This window comes from Hyla sarda, chromosome 1 (assembly GCF_029499605.1).
Source record: "Hyla sarda isolate aHylSar1 chromosome 1, aHylSar1.hap1, whole genome shotgun sequence".
Taxonomy (NCBI): domain Eukaryota; kingdom Metazoa; phylum Chordata; class Amphibia; order Anura; family Hylidae; genus Hyla; species Hyla sarda.
The window spans coordinates 585,919,145-585,936,322 of record NC_079189.1 but is presented as its reverse complement, the minus strand read 5'-3'; the positions used below and the strand labels follow the sequence as shown (position 1 = coordinate 585,936,322).

The following is a 17,178-nucleotide window of genomic DNA, read 5'->3' as shown; positions in this document are numbered from 1 at the left end:
ACTATATATTAAATCCCCCCTCACATTATATAATAAATCCCCCCCACCCCCCACACTATATAATAAATCCTCCCTCACATTATATAATAAATCCCCCCCACCCCACACTATATAATAAATCCCCCCACATTATATAATAAATCCCCCCCACCCCCACACTATATAATAAATCCCCCCCACACTATATAATAAATCCCCCTTCACATTATATAATAAATCCCCCCCCCACACTATATAATAAATCCCCCCTCACACTATATAATAAATCCCCCCCACATTATATAATAAATCCCCCCCACCCCCACACTATATAATAAATCCCCCCTCACGTTATATAATAAATCCCCCCCACACTATATAATAAATCCCCCCCAGACTATATAATAAATCCCCCCCACACTATATAATAAATCCCCCCCACACTATATATAATAAATCCCCCCTCACATTATATAATAAATCCCCCCTCAAATTATATAATAAATCCCCCCCACACTATATATTAAATCCCCCCTCACATTATATAATAAATCCCCCCCACCCCACACTATATAATAAATCCCCCCCCACACTATATATTAAATCCCCCCCACCCCCACACTATATAATAAATCCTCCCTCACATTATATAATAAATCCCCCCCACCCCACACTATATAATAAATCCCCCCCCCACATTATATAATAAATCCCCCCCACCCCCACACTATATAATAAATCCCCCCTCACGTTATATAATAAATCCCCCCTCACATTATATAATAAATCCCCCCCAGACTATATAATAAATCCCCCCCCACACTATATAATAAATCCCCCCACACTATATATAATAAATCCCCCCTCACATTATATAATAAATCCCCCCTCACATTATATAATAAATCCCCCCCACCCCACATTATATATTAAATCCCCCCTCACATTATATAATAAATCCCCCCCACCCCACACTATATAATAAATCCCCCCCCACACTATATATTAAATCCCCCCTCACATTATATAATAAATCCCCCCCACCCCCACACTATATAATAAATCCTCCCTCACATTATATAATAAATCCCCCCTACCCCACACTATATAATAAATCCCCCCCCACATTATATAATAAATCCCCCCCCACATTATATAATAAATCCCCCCCACCCCCACACTATATAATAAATCCCCCCCACACTATATAATAAATCCCCCTTCACATTATATAATAAATCCCCCCCACACTATATAATAAATCCCCCCTCACACTATATAATAAATCCCCCCACATTATATAATAAATCCCCCCCACCCCCACACTATATAATAAATCCCCCCTCACGTTATATAATAAATCCCCCCCACACTATATAATAAATCCCCCCTCACATTATATAATAAATCCCCCCCAGACTATATAATAAATCCCCCCCCACACTATATAATAAATCCCCCCCACACTATATATAATAAATCCCCCCTCACATTATATAATAAATCCCCCCTCACATTATATAATAAATCCCCCCACCCCACATTATATATTAAATCCCCCCTCAAATTATATAATAAATCCCCCCCACACTATATATTAAATCCCCCTCACATTATATAATAAATCCCCCCCACCCCACACTATATAATAAATCCCCCCCCACACTATATATTAAATCCCCCCTCACATTATATAATAAATCCCCCCCACCCCCCACACTATATAATAAATCCTCCCTCACATTATATAATAAATCCCCCCCACCCCACACTATATAATAAATCCCCCCCCACATTATATAATAAATCCCCCCCCACATTATATAATAAATCCCCCCCACCCCCACACTATATAATAAATCCCCCCTCACATTATATAATAAATCCCCCCCACCCCACATTATATATTAAATCCCCCCTCACATTATATAATAAATCCCCCCCACACTATATATTAAATCCCCCCTCACATTATATAATAAATCCCCCCACCCCACACTATATAATAAATCCCCCCTCACATTATATAATAAACCCCCCCCCACCCCACACTATATAATAAATCCCTCCTCACATTATATAATGAATCCCCCCTCACATTATATAATAAATCCCCCCCACCCCACATTATAAATTAAATCCCCCCTCAAATTATATAATAAATCCCCCCACACTATATAATAAATCCCCCCCACCCCACACTATATAATAAATCCCCCCTCACATTACATAATAAATCCCCCCTCACATTATATAATAAATCCCCCCCACCCCCACACTATATAATAAATCCCCCCCACCCCACACTATATAATAAATCCCCCCTCACATTATATAATAAATCCCCCCCACCCCACACTATATAATAAATCCCCCCCACCCCACACTATATAATAAATCCCCCCTCACATTATATAATAAATCCCCCCCACCCACCCCACACACACACACACACATACACACACACACACGCACACTATATAATAAATACCCCCCACACACACACATTATACATACTCACATATCCGGCGGTGGGTCCCCTAATGCGGCCTGGATTCTGGAAGCAGCCGTGTGGGGACTGAGAGGGGCGGGAGACTCTCTCTGCTCCGCTCCTCTCTATGATGCCGCCCGTGACGTCGTACATCACGTCACGTGAACATCTCCCAAACAGCCATTGCGGTACTGGCTGCCTGGGGATGAGTGACGACGACGGCGGCGAACATAAAAAGGTAGCGTGCGGCGCAATACGGGCCCATGGGGCAAAAGGGGCGAGCTGCTTTTGGGCCCCCAGGAATTACAGGGCCCGGGGCAGCTGCCCCTTTTGCTCCACGGCCGCGGTGATTAGGGTGTGCCTGGGCATACCCGGCACACCCTGTGCGCACGCCTATGATGCATATGTTTATTTATATGTTTATATATTTGTTTGTTTATTTATATTCTATATTGTGTTGGCAGTCAGACCAGTTATGTTGATATGTGGTTTATTTTATTTATTTCAGTTGATATGTGGTTTATTAGGTTTATTCCAGGTTTTTTTTTTTTTTTTTTTTTTTTGTACTTGCTATGTTTTTGTTTTGTTTTATTGTTTTGTTTTCTTCTTGTGTTTTTCCCAAGTAGGGATGTTTTTGAGTTACAGCCGGGTAGTGCTAATTTATTTATTTTTTATTTATTTATTTATTTATTTTAAGCCGAGTTGTGCTATTTTTATGTTTATTTTTATGTTCATTTTCGGTATGTGTGTGTCAGTGTGCTGCTTAGATAGTTTGGTTAGGTAAGTGGGTTTGTTTATTTATACATTTTTCTGTTAAGCTGGGCTGGCCGGTTAGGCAGGGTTTTGTTTTTGATTTATGTTATAGCTGGTTAAGCTTGTTTTCTTTTTTCTGTATTGGATAAGTTTTGTATTTTTATAATAAAAAGAGTGTCAGCAAAGAGCACAGTGTTCAGACAGAAAAGAACTACACAACTTCCTCTGGAGCATACAGCAACTGATAAGTCCCGGAAGGATTAATGGGATACTCTGGGGAACTAAACCCATAGCCAATCCTTTATCTCTCCCCAACCTATGTATTTTTCTAAATATCATTCATTAGCTATATACAGCAGTTTCCCTCTTTCAGCTGTCACTTGCAGGCAGGAAATTCGAGGAACATGTAATTCCCAAATCCCCCTTATCTTGATGTAAAACCCTCACTGAGACTAGCCCCCACCCTTCAGGACAACACTACCTTTTTTTCTGACTGATTTCTGTTTGGTTGTGAGGAGCTTGTGAGCTGTGAGAGAAAAGCAATGAAGATTCTCAGTCACAACTGAGCACATAGCTGCTGTTTTTCTGCTGAATACCTAATCACTGACTTCTGCTATTCAGAGCACAGCATGATGTATTGCTGGAGGAAGGACAGTCTGAAAGAAAAGTACAGTGTGTGTGAGCTGCAGTGTAAGCATGCATACAGATAGTGAAAGCAGTTGGCTGGCAGCCATTACACAGAGCTTACTGACTTCTGGGAGTTGAAGTTTGTGCTGCAAACAAGGAAAAGGTATTAAGGAGACATGGATAACTACAGGGGACACAGAACAGGCATTGTGGTGGCTTTGTGAAATTTTTATTTTTCTTAACTTCCCTGTACCCCTTTAGGTTTTTAAATAGAAGCAATTTACAAATCTGTATAACTTTGTGGCACCAGTTGATTTAAAAAAAAAATTCCATTGGAGTACCCCTTTAAAATGTTCTTTTATATCTCAAAATGTATCTCCTGAACTCCATAGAACATTATAATAAGCACAAAATATATCAGTCATGTTACTAAACCATAGAAAAGCTACAACAGCATACAATACAGCTGTGCAACAGTAAAAACAGGGGGAGCCACACAGTTTGAGAAGCGCCGGTCTAAATCCATCTTTCGTTGACCAGTAGTTTCATCCTTAAAAATGGGGTTGTATACTAGTTTATTCGATTCCGAGAAGAATGAAACTATTTCCGTCACAATGTAATCTTCGTTCTCCTTCTTTCCATGCTCGCTGCTTTCATGACACATGTGCTGCTGTTCTCCTCTGATGGGTTATTACGGGTCACCAATTACCATCTCATTACCTCCTACAGGTAGCCGGATTGTTCCATGATCCCAGCATCGGTAATGCCATTCACATAAAAGTGGTGCGGGTCATTCTGCTGGAGGAAGAAGAAGTAAGTGGCACATTGTGCCGTGTTAGTTATTAGAGTATCATCTGTCATTGACCCTTTCAGTGCTGTCAGTCATCTTCCTACAGTGCATCATATATATAGTACTTGTACAAAAATGTCGATATTGTACCCCAACTGTGCAAATTACAGTAAAAGTGTGTAATTTTTCAACCATTTTGGAAAATCGCAGCAAAAGTAGCCAGTAAAAAAGTGTGAAAAATTAAGTAAAAATTTAACCATGTGAACAAGGCATGTACAAGGACCTGTGCATTATTTTTTAATAATAGCTTATGCTGCACTATATTAGCGAAAAATAACATTCCCAGAGTGCTTCTTTAACTGTTTGTTCAGTATTCCTATGCAATAATATATGTAAAGTTTCTATATGTATATATATATATTGCTGGCTCTTCTAGAAATCATCAGTATTGTCCAAAACTCCGAGATCACTTCTCATTCCCACCAGTGACCCCCTAGGTCAGTGTTTCCCAACCAAGGTGCCTCTAGCTGTTACAAAACTAATACTCCTGGAATGCGAGGAGTCATCAGCTGCTGTATAATACTGAAAAAGTTCTTTTCTTTTTTAATTTCTTTTCAGTCTGACCACAGTGCTCTCTGCTGACACCTCTGTCCATGTCAGGAACTGTCAAGAGCAGGAGAGGTTTGCTATGGGGATTTACTATTGCTCTGGACAGTTCAAGACATGGACAGAGGTGTCAGCAGAGAGCACTGTGGTCAGACAGAAAATAAATTGAAAAACAATAGAATTCCTCTGTAGGATGCAGCAGCTGATAAGTACTGGAAGGATTAAGATTTTTTAATAGAAGTAATTTGCAAATCTGTTTAACGTTCTGGCACCAGTTGATTACCCCTTTGAGTTGAGTACCCTTTTAAGACCTTTGTTAAAAGTGCTAACTTTAAAGTTAATTTTGTTCCGTAACTTGGCGTTGGAGTCATTATTTACCCCCGTGCCTAGCCCGGGATCCAGCGGCATACCTTCAGGTGGTGTAGAGGTAAAACCACGCCCTGGCATCACAAACACAAGGGGTTAATGCCATCTACCCCTAGGGTAAAAACATCTGCCCTACTCACACCCTCACCACAACTTTTGGCATCACAAACAGGATACAGGTGTGTGCCTTATACAAAAAGTACCCCCCCCCCCCCAGCTTGAACTGTGTCCAGTAGCCGAAGGGCCCCATTAGCAAAGGCATTTGGGTAGAAAGCCTCCGGCAGCCCTATCTGAACTTATCCTTATTCTCCAGTATGCTGTTGCAAGTCCTAAAAATATTATCCCAATTCTAAACACCCTCATCAATTGAGCATGTAAGGACATTAAGAGCAATGCTACATGGACTCTTCCCCAGTTTGTTTGTTCACGAGCCCTGAGAAGGACATTTGTGAAATGCCCCAGGAACTGTTCATTGCTATTACAGAGCCTCAGTGGCAACCTTATTTTCATCTGCCCTCTAGGACTGGGCACCGAGGATGGCTGTTGCTAAGAGGGGGAGTTTGTGGTGGCCCGGTACAGGAGTTGCACCCCTGTACCCTTGCTGTCCTGTCAGGCAGACTCTATTTCCTTGTCCCCTGAGTCCCTCTTTTATGTATGTCATAATGGTTAATTATACATTGTGTTGTCTATTATAATGTCATTATACTGTTATGTGCCTTTAAATACTGTTACTAAGTGCTGTAACCAAGAAAGGTACCAGTAATCATGTGACTAATAGGATGACCTATGGGACGCCTCCAGAGTCTCCCCCATATAAACCCTGGGAGGAGCTAGTTCAGCCTCTTGAGTCTTAGCTGAGGAACAGTGAAGTCAAGTCCTGAGAGAGTGTCTGGTGTGCTGAGGCCTATCACGCAGCCACGCTTCCACTAATCCAGTACCCCACAGGTGAACGTCAAAACTTGGTAAGCTAGATACAGGGTGAAGTCAGTCAAGATCAGTCTGAATACAGTCAGCGTGGGCCAGCAGCAAATTGTCCAAATCCACTACAAGTCCCAGCGAGCCCTAAAGTCTCTGAAGTCATTGGGTACCTTCTTGGACCTAACAAAGCTGTCCAGACTATTACACCTGTATACCTCAGCAAAACTGCCGTTGTTCCGTAACTTGGCATCAGAGTCATTATTTGCCCCTGTGCCTAGCCCAGGATCCAACAGCATACCTTCGGGTGGTGTAGAGGTAAAACCACAGCCTGGCGTCACAAACACAAGGGGTTAATGCCATCTTCCCCTAGAGTAATAACAAAATGCCCTCATCACACCCTCACCACACTTGCGATTAGACATCTTATGCCCTATCCTTTGGATAGGGGATAAGATGTCTAGGGGCAGAGTACCATTTTAAGCCTGGTGACCATATACCATGTGCCCTAAAGTTGTAGTTGAGCAGATTTAAACACGCGTGGGTTCAAAGCATTTGGCACACTTTTTATTTTAAGCTTTGTGTGTTTGTTACTTTATCCATGTGATTTATACATGGATATGATTTTTGTTAGCACAGAACAGTGTTTCCTAACCAGGGTGCCTCCAGCTGTTGCAAAACAACTCACAGCTTGTAAGAGGTTCAAACCTTATAGTTTTCAAAAAGGATTTCTGAAAGATGAAAAATGTATGTTGTGAGAAAAAGTCTTGAAAACTTTCTTGTTTCTTGTCCAGGAAGGCCTAAAAATTGTCCACCATGCCGATCAGACTTTGGCCAGTTTCTGTAAGTGGCAGAAAAGCATAAACCCGAAAAGCGATTCACATCCAGCACATCACGACGTTGCCGTATTATTAACAAGGTATTTTTCGGTCACATACAATGGCTTTCTTTTTTGTTTGTTTGCTTCTTTTCTTTTAAAAGTATACATCCTCCTCCTTTCTGCAGCTTTCCTTTTAGCTTTACTATGTAGCCTGGGACAGGCTCAGCAGAGTCATCACATTAGCATCAGTGAAGGGGTAAAGGAAAGTCATCGCATTACCCTTATTTAGCGGAGCAGAAGAATCCTTTTATTTTTATAGTCAGAAAAGTCACCTTATTATTATTAGTAGAAAGGGTATTTATGACAGATGATAGTTCTATTGTACTGCTGGATAGACAAGGTAGTAAGGTTATGGTCACACTGAGATTTTTTACATACATTCTATGTGGACACGGATTCTAAGTCAGAACAATGAGCGTACTTGGCCATTTACTGCCAGCTCTTTGTTTTATGATTGAGACGGTCGCATATTGTAAGTCTATGAGATCTTCTTGTTCACAAAGACACATAGCTGGGAGAGAAGCACATGGCAGTATGCTTCTCTCCCCACTTGGTCTAATGATTGGTTGGGGTCCGGACACTCAGACTCGACCAGTGAAAACTTTTGACATATTTCTAGCTCACGTCAAAAGTTTATTTTTAAAAAGACAGGTTTACTCTTAGAATTAATGTGTCGAAACCAAATGTGGTTGTTTGCACAAAAAAGTGTCAAAAACATTTTTTTTTTAAATTGCAGGGCTGATTAGCCTATCATGGATGTGGGATACCGGGCCAATAACCTTAGGCGCTGATGTCCTATGCTTCCCGAGGAAAGACATATTTAAACAGGTGTCTGCTGCCCACAGATGCCTAGTGATGATTGGCTCTATTATGCGCCGCTTTACTGTTCTGAGTTTGGGTCCTCCGTTTACTGACCCCCTCCCTGACTACCTGGTTACTCGTTTGTCGCTTGCTCCTTGTATTGATGTTCACTTCTGTCTCCCTGACCTCTGACTAGACTACTGATTCTCCTCTGGTTCTGATGTCATCTCTGACATTTGACCACACTTCTGGTTTGGATTTTGTCCCTTTTATGTGCATTTCCATTATTTGACACAGTTAGTTGACCTTGCGGTTTTCCTTGTTCCCTAGTAGGAACTGAGTGTTAAAGGGGTTATCCACAATAAGGTGATTTTAGCATGATTTTAGTACATACCTGCCAGACATTAATATAAGGATCCGTGCTTGTCTTGAAACTAACGGCTATGTTCTGAGTCAACCATAACACTGTGGCTATCTTTTTGTGAACTGGCTATTTCCTTTTGGAATTCCTTCTCTTGAACTACAAGTCCCATAATTCCTTGTCTGTAAGTGTGAGGTCATTTTTCTACCAGAGGTTTTTCTCCCAGCGGTCGCTCCACCCATTGAAGCAAAGACATGCTTCTTATGATTACCTGACTAGTGATGTAATGTTTCAGGCCCACAACCTGGGAAAACCTGAGACAGTCCTTTTGGATGCTGTTAAAAATAAACTTTGTGCCAAAAATCACTGAAGAACTGCAAGACCACCATGAAACACAGGTACAGACACTATATTATGAACTACACTAAATAAGCCCCTGTAGCACAGTCAGATAAAATACATTTCTGGAATACCCCTTTAAATACAAGTCTGTTACAGCTTTTTATGTATTGTGCCTCCTTTCTGGGGAAGAATTTATGCCTCATTTCTTGCTTGCACACGTTACCAAGTCTTACCTCCATTCTCTTCACAAAGAACCTGCGGGCCTGTCATCAGCTTTAGGCATTCAGGGCTACTCTGGCATTCATAACTAAAGAAGTTGTTACGAGTAGCGCTGCGGCCAGACGCGCTGGCCACGAGCGCACTTCTGCCCCATCCTCCTGTGCTGGCTCAGCTCCGGTTCACATTGTGGGACGCGCCCGCATGCGAATGCTGGGCCATCACTCACCTTCCTGTGTCTCTGTCCCCTCCGCTGTCCCTGGCTGCCGTTGATTGGTGCTTGTCTGGTCCTGATCTTATTTAACCCCATACTTCCTCTTGACCCTTGCCGGATCTTTGTGCCATTACTGCCTAAGAGAAAGCGTACTGTTTGTGTCTTGCCTTGCCATGTATCTGACCTCTTGCTACATGACCTGACCTTGCTACAGAGCCGCCAGTCCTGACCTCCTGCCTATCCCTCACTATGACTCTGTCTCTTTGCTTCTGTGCCACTCATCTCCTCCTTTTGCACCATTAAAGTTATTGTTTCTGCATCCATCTTGCGTGGTCTGGACTTTCATTACCTTGAGGAGAAGCACCTGGCAGAGTCCTATTTTTCCCAGATACCTATCCAATTGATGTTCATTTTCACTGGAGTGACTCAGAGCCACTTAAGAAGGATGCCTCGGCCAGCTGACCTCAGTCTTCATTGTGATATTACGGGCACATCACGGTGTTGCGCCCGCAGCGCAACATCTTTTGGTAAGCAGATTTAAACCTTTTTGGGGCACCTGCTTACCTTAACTTCTACACTAGGAGTGCACCTTTGTTTTCTTTCTAATTTCATTCATCTCCTCAGCACCCTTTGTGGACGAGGCGTGCCAGGGGTAGTGACTTGGGAGCCGCCTGCCGCAGTAAGTCCATCCCGCTTTGCGGCGGGCTTTGGTGAAAACCAGGGGCTCCTTAGACTCCACTCCCTAGTATGGCTGACAGGTATAGTGGGTTCAACACCACCTGCCGTTAAAGTAAGATCAAGCCATGGATCCCGCTGAGGGGCCTTTGCCTAATGTTGCTAATCTCACCACTGTCATGGCTCAACAGTCGCAGCAGGTAGCTCAACAAGCGCAACAGTTGAATCAATTATCCACAATGAGGCAGCAGTTTCTCTCCGTTCAACAGCCGCAACAGCCTCAACCTGTTCCTGTGACTCCTTCGGTATCTGCAGCGGTGTCTGTGGCCTTCATCGGCTCCAAGCTACGTCTGTCCATGCAAACAAAGTACAAAGGTGATCCAAAATTATGCAGAGGGATTGTGACTCAGTGTTCCATGCATCTGGAATAAATGGCTGACCAGTTCCTGACTGAGTGAGCTAAGGTGTTTTTTCTGGTCAGTCTACTCTCCGGAAAAAGCCCTGGCCTGGGCTACTCCTCTCTGGGACCGAAAAGATCCTATATCTTCCAACATGCAAGCCTTCCTCTCAGCTTTCCGTAGTGTTTTTGAAGAGCCTGCAGGGGCCTCCTGCACTACCGAACTTCCGCCAAGGGGACTCTACTGTTGGTGACTACGCGGTCCAGTTCCACACCCTAGCCTCTGAATTGGCCTGGAATGACGAGGCCCTGTGTGCTACCTTTAAAAAAGGACTTTCCAGTAGATTGAAGGATGCTCTCGCTTCACGAGATCCTCCATCTTCCCTGAGTGACCTCATTCAGTTATCCTCTTGGAAAGATGTGCGTTTTGCCGAGAGGCAGGAGGAACTTCGCCAAGAAAATGAACCAGTTCGGACACGTCGTCTTCTCCGTTTGGCACCTGTGTTCCAGTGGCCACCTCAACCACCCTCCTTGCCCTCAGCCGAAGAAGCTATGCAGGTGGATTGTGCCTGTCTAACCCAGCAGGAGAGGTTCCGCCGACGAAATGAAAATTTGTGTCTCTACTGTGCCAGCCCATAGGATTTCCTCAAAGATTGTCCTTTGTGACCTCCATGTCCGGGAAATGCATCCACCTAGGGAACGTGGGAGAGGCGTCCCTAGGTGTGAATTCCTCCTCTCATCGATTCACCACACCGCTTCAAGCCTATGCCTCTACCAGTGTTTTGTTCTTTCCCTCAGCCTTTCTGGACTCAGGTTCTGCTGGAAACTTTATCAACGCCTCCCTGGTCCACGAATACAGTGTCCCGGTGACATGGCTCGTTAAGTCATTGTACATTTCTTCTATCAATGGAAAAAGGCATAAACTATGCGGTGCAATTCCTCACTTAACCTCTTTTTATTGCAAGTGGGAGCATTGCACAAGGTGAAGATCGGGTTCTATGTGCTTCCTCATTGCACTTCTAAGCATCTTCTTGGTCTCCCTTGGCTACAATGTCACACCCCGGCTCTGGACTGGCAAACTGGTGAAATCACCCGCTGGGGGTCCTACTGCCAGAAGCACTGTCTGGTGACTCTGCAACCCAAGAGTGTCTCGCCGCCTCCTTCCCTGCCTCTTCCTTATCAAGACTTTACAGATGTGTTCTGCGAAAAGCAGGCTGAAAGTCTTCCTCCACATCTTCCTTGTGATTGCCTGATTGACCTTCTGTCTGGGACTACGCCTCCTCGAGGAAGAATCTACCCCTTGTCTGTTCCTGAAATGCAAGCTATGGCTCACTACATCAAGGAGAGTCTCCAGAAGGGCTTCATCTGGAAATCCTCCTCCCCTGCCGATGCTGGACTCTTCTTTGTGGAAAAGAAGGGCGTCTCTCTCCACCCTTGTATTGATTACCGGAGACTTAATAAAATCACTTTCAAGATCGATACACCTTACCTTTGATTTCAGAACTGTTTGATCGCCTGTGTGGTGCCAAATTCTTCTCTAAGCTAGATCTGCTAGGAGCGTACAACCTCATCAGAATACGGGAAGGAGACGAATAGAAGACAGCTTTTAACACCCGTGATGGGCACTTCGAATACCTTGTGATGCCATTTGTCAATGACATCTTCCGTGATCTTCTCTACACGTGTCGTGGTCTATCTGGATGATATTGTGATCTTTTCACCCAACTTGGAGCTTCATCGCACACAAGTGCGTCAGGTCCTACGATGCCTACGGGACTAACGTCTCTACGCAAAATTCGAGAAATGCATCTTCAAGAAGACAAGTCTTCTGTTTCTTGGATATATAGTTTCCAATTAAGGTACTCTGATGGACCCTGATAAGTTGTCTTCGGTTCTTAACTGGCCTCAACCTACTGGCCTGCGGGCTATACAACGCTTTCTGGGGTTTGCCAATTATTATCGACAGTTTATTCAACACTTTTCCTCCTTGGTTTCTCTGATAGAGGCTCTTACTAAGAAGAACAGTAATCCCAAATCCTGGCCTCCTGAGGCTGAAGAAGCCTTCTCCCAATTGAAATCGGCATTTGCCTCTGCTCCAGTTTTATCGAGACTTGACCCAGAAAAACCCTTCTTCTTCAAAGTAGATGCCTCTTCGATAGGAGCTGGAGCTATTCTGACCCAAAAGACCTCTGTCACGATGCCGGCTGGCAGGTAGTGGATCCTCTGTGTCAGAGAGGGATTGGCGAGGACCGCGCTAGTGGACCGGTTCTAAGTCACTACTGGTTTTCACCAGAGCCCGCCGCAAAGCGGGATGGTCTTGCTGCGGCGGTAGTGACCAGGTCGTATCCACTAGCAACGGCTCACCTCTCTGACTGCTGATGACAGGCGCGGTACAAGGGAGTAGGCAGAAGCAAGGTCGGACGTAGCAGAAGGTCGGGGGCAGGCGGCAAGGATCGTAGTCAGGGGCAACGGCAGGAGGTCAGGAACACGGACTAGGAACAGACAAGGGAACGCTTTCACTAGGCACAAGTGCAACAAGATCCGGCACGGGAGTGCAGGGGAAGTGACTAGAAATAGCCAGGGAACAGGTGGGAGCCAATTAAGCTAATTGGGCCAGGCACCAATCATTGGTGCACTGGCCCTTTAAGTCTCAGGGAGCTGGCGCGCGCGCGCCCTAGAGTGCGGAGCCGCGCGCGCCAGCACATGACAGCAGGGGACGGGAACGGGTAAGTGACCTGGGATGCGATTCGCGAGCGGGCGCGTCCCGCTGTGCGAATCGCATCCCCAACGGCCATGACAGAGCAGCGCTCCCGGTCAGCGGGAGTGACCGGGGAGCTGCAGGAAGAAAGACGCCGTGAGCGCTCCGGGGAGGAGCGGGGACCCGGAGCGCTAGGCGTAACAGTACCCCCCCCCTTGGGTCTCCCCCTCTTCTTGGGGCCAAAGAACCTGAGGAAAAAAAACTCAATTTTTCCGTGATGAGGTCCGATGCAAATTAGGAGGGGTTCTGTGTGGAAACGTACGAGACAGTCCAATCTTTTATTGTAAAAACAATAGATGTAGAGGGGTCTGGCGAGACTGGTCACAGGAACGTAGAACCTGTTGATGAGAGAGGCCAAAAAAAATTTTCCTGCAGATCCGGAATCCAAGAAGACCATAGTAGAGAAGGAGAAGGTAGAGGCAGATATCCGCACAGGCACAGTAAGGCGTGGAGAAGCAGAGTTGACATCAAGAACTGTGTCACCTTTGTGCGGAGTCAGCGTACGTCTTTCCAGGCGGGGAGGACGGATAGGACAATCCTTCAGGAAGTGTTCGGTACCGGCATAGTACAGGCAAAGATTCTCCATGCGGCGTCGTGTCCTCTCTTGAGGTGTCAAGCGAGACCGGTCAACTTGCATAGCCTCCGCGGCGGGAAGCACAGGAACAGATTGCAGAGGACCAGAGGAGAGAGGAGCCGGGGAGAAAAAACGCTTCGTGCGAACAAAGTCCATATCCAGGCGGAGCTCCAGACGCCATCCGGAAGAACGCATGTCAATGCGAGTGGCTAGATGAATGAGTTCATGTAGGTCAGCAGGAGTCTCTCGTGCGGCCAGAACATCTTTAATGTTGCTGGATAGGCCTTTTTTAAAGGTCGCGCAGAGAACCTCATTATTCCAGGACAACTCGTAAGCAAGAGCACGGAACTGAATGGCGTACTCGCCAACGGAAGAAACACCCTGGGCCAGGTTCAGCAGGGCAATCTCGGCTGAAGAAGCTCGGGCAGGTTCCTCAAAGACACTTCGAATTTCCGAGAAGAAGGAGTGTACAGAGGCAGTGACGGGGTCATTGCGGTCCCAGAGCGGTGCGGCCCATGACAGGGCTTTTCCAGACAGAAGGCAGAACACGAAAGCCACCTTAGACCTTTCAGTAGGAAACTGGTCCGACATCATCTCCAAGTGCTGGGAACATTGGGAAAGAAAGCCACGGCAAAACTTTGAGTCCCCATCAAATTTGTCCGGCAAGGACAGGCGGAGGCTAGGAGTGGCCACTCGCTGCAGAGGAGGTGCAGGAGCTGGCGGAGGAGAAGATTGCTGGAGAAGTTGCGACTGAAGTTGGTGCGAAATGGTGGACATTTCCGACAGCTGACGGGTTAGAAGGGCGATCTGTCGGGCTTGCTGGGCGGCCACCGTGGTGAGGTCAGCGACAACTGGCAGAGGAACTTCAGCGGGATCCATGGCCGGATCTACTGTCACGATGCCGGCTGGCAGGTAGTGGATCCTCTGTGTCAGAGAGGGATTGGCGAGGACCGCGCTAGTGGACCGGTTCTAAGTCACTACTGGTTTTCACCAGAGCCCGCCGCAAAGCGGGATGGTCTTGCTGCGGCGGTAGTGACCAGGTCGTATCCACTAGCAACGGCTCACCTCTCTGACTGCTGATGACAGGCGCGGTACAAGGGAGTAGGCAGAAGCAAGGTCGGACGTAGCAGAAGGTCGGGGGCAGGCGGCAAGGATCGTAGTCAGGGGCAACGGCAGGAGGTCAGGAACACGGACTAGGAACAGACAAGGGAACGCTTTCACTAGGCACAAGTGCAACAAGATCCGGCACGGGAGTGCAGGGGAAGTGACTAGAAATAGCCAGGGAACAGGTGGGAGCCAATTAAGCTAATTGGGCCAGGCACCAATCATTGGTGCACTGGCCCTTTAAGTCTCAGGGAGCTGGCGCGCGCGCGCCCTAGAGAGCGGAGCCGCGCGCGCCAGCACATGACAGCAGGGGACGGGAACGGGTAAGTGACCTGGGATGCGATTCGCGAGCGGGCGCGTCCCGCTGTGCGAATCGCATCCCCAACGGCCATGACAGAGCAGCGCTCCCGGTCAGCGGGAGTGACCGGGGAGCTGCAGGAAGAAAGACGCCGTGAGCGCTCCGGGGAGGAGCGGGGACCCGGAGCGCTAGGCGTAACAACCTCCAGGGGTAAAACCGTGACTTGTGTTTTTTTTTTCTCCAAAACCTTTTTGCCTGCCGAGAGGAATTATTCGATTGGAGATCATGAACTATTGGCCATTAAACTCGCCTTGGAACAATGGCGTCACCTACTCGAAGGCTCTACTCATCCAGTCAGTATCTTCACAGACCATAAGAATCTTTTGTACCTTCAGTCCGCTCAGCGTCTGAATCCCTGGCAGGCCTCTTTTGTTCTCCGTATTAAATTTGCTAATCCATTATCGCCCGGATAAGAATATCAAGGCCAATGCTCTCTCCTGGGCTTCTAATGTGGTGGGTCTGGACTCCTCCCCTCGGCACATAGTGCCTCCTGAACGTTTGGTCTCTGTCGTAACTCTTGACCTATAGCAAGTTCCATCTGGAAAGTATATTGTACCATTCCGCCTTAGAATTAAATGAATATAGAGGAAAAATATCCGGTTCCACAGGGCAGTCCACAAATTCAATCAGAAGATGAAGATGGATGTATATGATATTTATTAAGCCAGGGTGCAGCGCATTTCGGGGCTTAGGATCCCCTTCATCAGGCAGGTAGGCATCAAGGTGATGATGCCTACCTGCCTGACGAAGGGGATCCTAAGCCCCGAAAGGCGTTGCACCCTGGCTTAATAAATATCATAAATATCCATCATCATCTTTTGATTGAATTTGTGGACTGCGCTGTGGAACCGGGTATTTTTCCTCTATATTCATATATTCTGTTCTGAATCGGCCTGCTTAACGCTGGATCCGATACCAGGAGGCTGCACCACCATCTTCATGCGCTTGTGTGGTTGTGTAAATTACACAACCGTACCAGGTGAGAGGGCTAATAAAACGGCTGTGATTCCTGTACTCACCTACTTTTACATTGTCTACAACATACTGTCCTATGAGGAGCTCTGCTTTCTGTTGTTTTTAGATTCATGCCTTAGAATTAAGGTATTGAATTGGGGACATTCTTCTCTATAGACCGTGACCCCGGAATTCGAAAGTCCGAACTTGGAACGCAATGTTTCTGATTTTGTCCATTGTGCCAGAGACAAGACTCCACGTCTTAAGCCTGCAGGCCTTCTTCAACCTTTGCCCATTCCAGAGTGTCCTTGGACACGCATCGCCATAGACTTCATCACTGACCTACCATCCTCCTCTAACAAAATAGTCATCTGGGTTGTCACAGATCGTTTCCTCGAAAATGTCCCATTTTGTTCCTCTGCCTGGACTTCCCTCTGCTCCTCAGCTGGCGGATCAATTCTTCAGGCATATTTTTTATTTACATGGTTTGCCGTTACACATTGTCTCTGACCAAGGGGTACAGTTTGTCTCCAAATTCTGGTAGGTGCTCTGTTCATACCTCAAAGTCAAGTTGGACTTTTCTTCTGCTTATTCTTGCCACCAAGACCATCAGGGGAAATGGTGCTTCTTGTTGGATTGGAAGGGTTTTGGTCCCAAGGAGAGGTCCTGGGAACCTGACAAGAACATCTTAGATCGGAATCTGGTGCTGAGGTTGCTGAGGTTCCTGCAGCCCAAAAAGAGGGGGGTACTGTTACGAGTAGTGCTGCAGCCAGAGGTGCTGTCCACGAGCGCACTCCTGCCCGTCCTCCTATGCTGGCTCTGCTGCGGTTCGCATCGTGGGACGTGGGACATGTGAACGCCAGACCATCACTCACCTTCACGCATCTCTGTCCACTCCGCTGTCCCTGGCCGCCGGCGCATGGGTCCCTGCCTCCTAGGTTGTGCGTACTGCGGCTTCCTGTGATTTTAAGGGCCATCGCACCATTGATTGGTGCTTGTCTGGTCCTGATCTTATTT

At 46.2% G+C, this 17,178-nt stretch overlaps 1 protein-coding gene across 2 annotated transcripts in view; it reads left to right on the top strand.

Annotated features, from left to right (window-relative positions):
- Window positions 1–17,178, top strand: part of ADAMTS12 (ADAM metallopeptidase with thrombospondin type 1 motif 12) — a 560,388-nt gene that overhangs the window by 313,878 nt on the left and 229,332 nt on the right. For both annotated transcript variants that reach the window (XM_056545369.1, XM_056545379.1), the window contains exons 5-6: window positions 4,580–4,663; window positions 7,322–7,446. In XM_056545369.1, coding sequence (XP_056401344.1) covers window positions 4,580–4,663; window positions 7,322–7,446 — 209 coding nt within the window. The remainder of the gene's footprint in view (window positions 1–4,579; window positions 4,664–7,321; window positions 7,447–17,178) is intronic.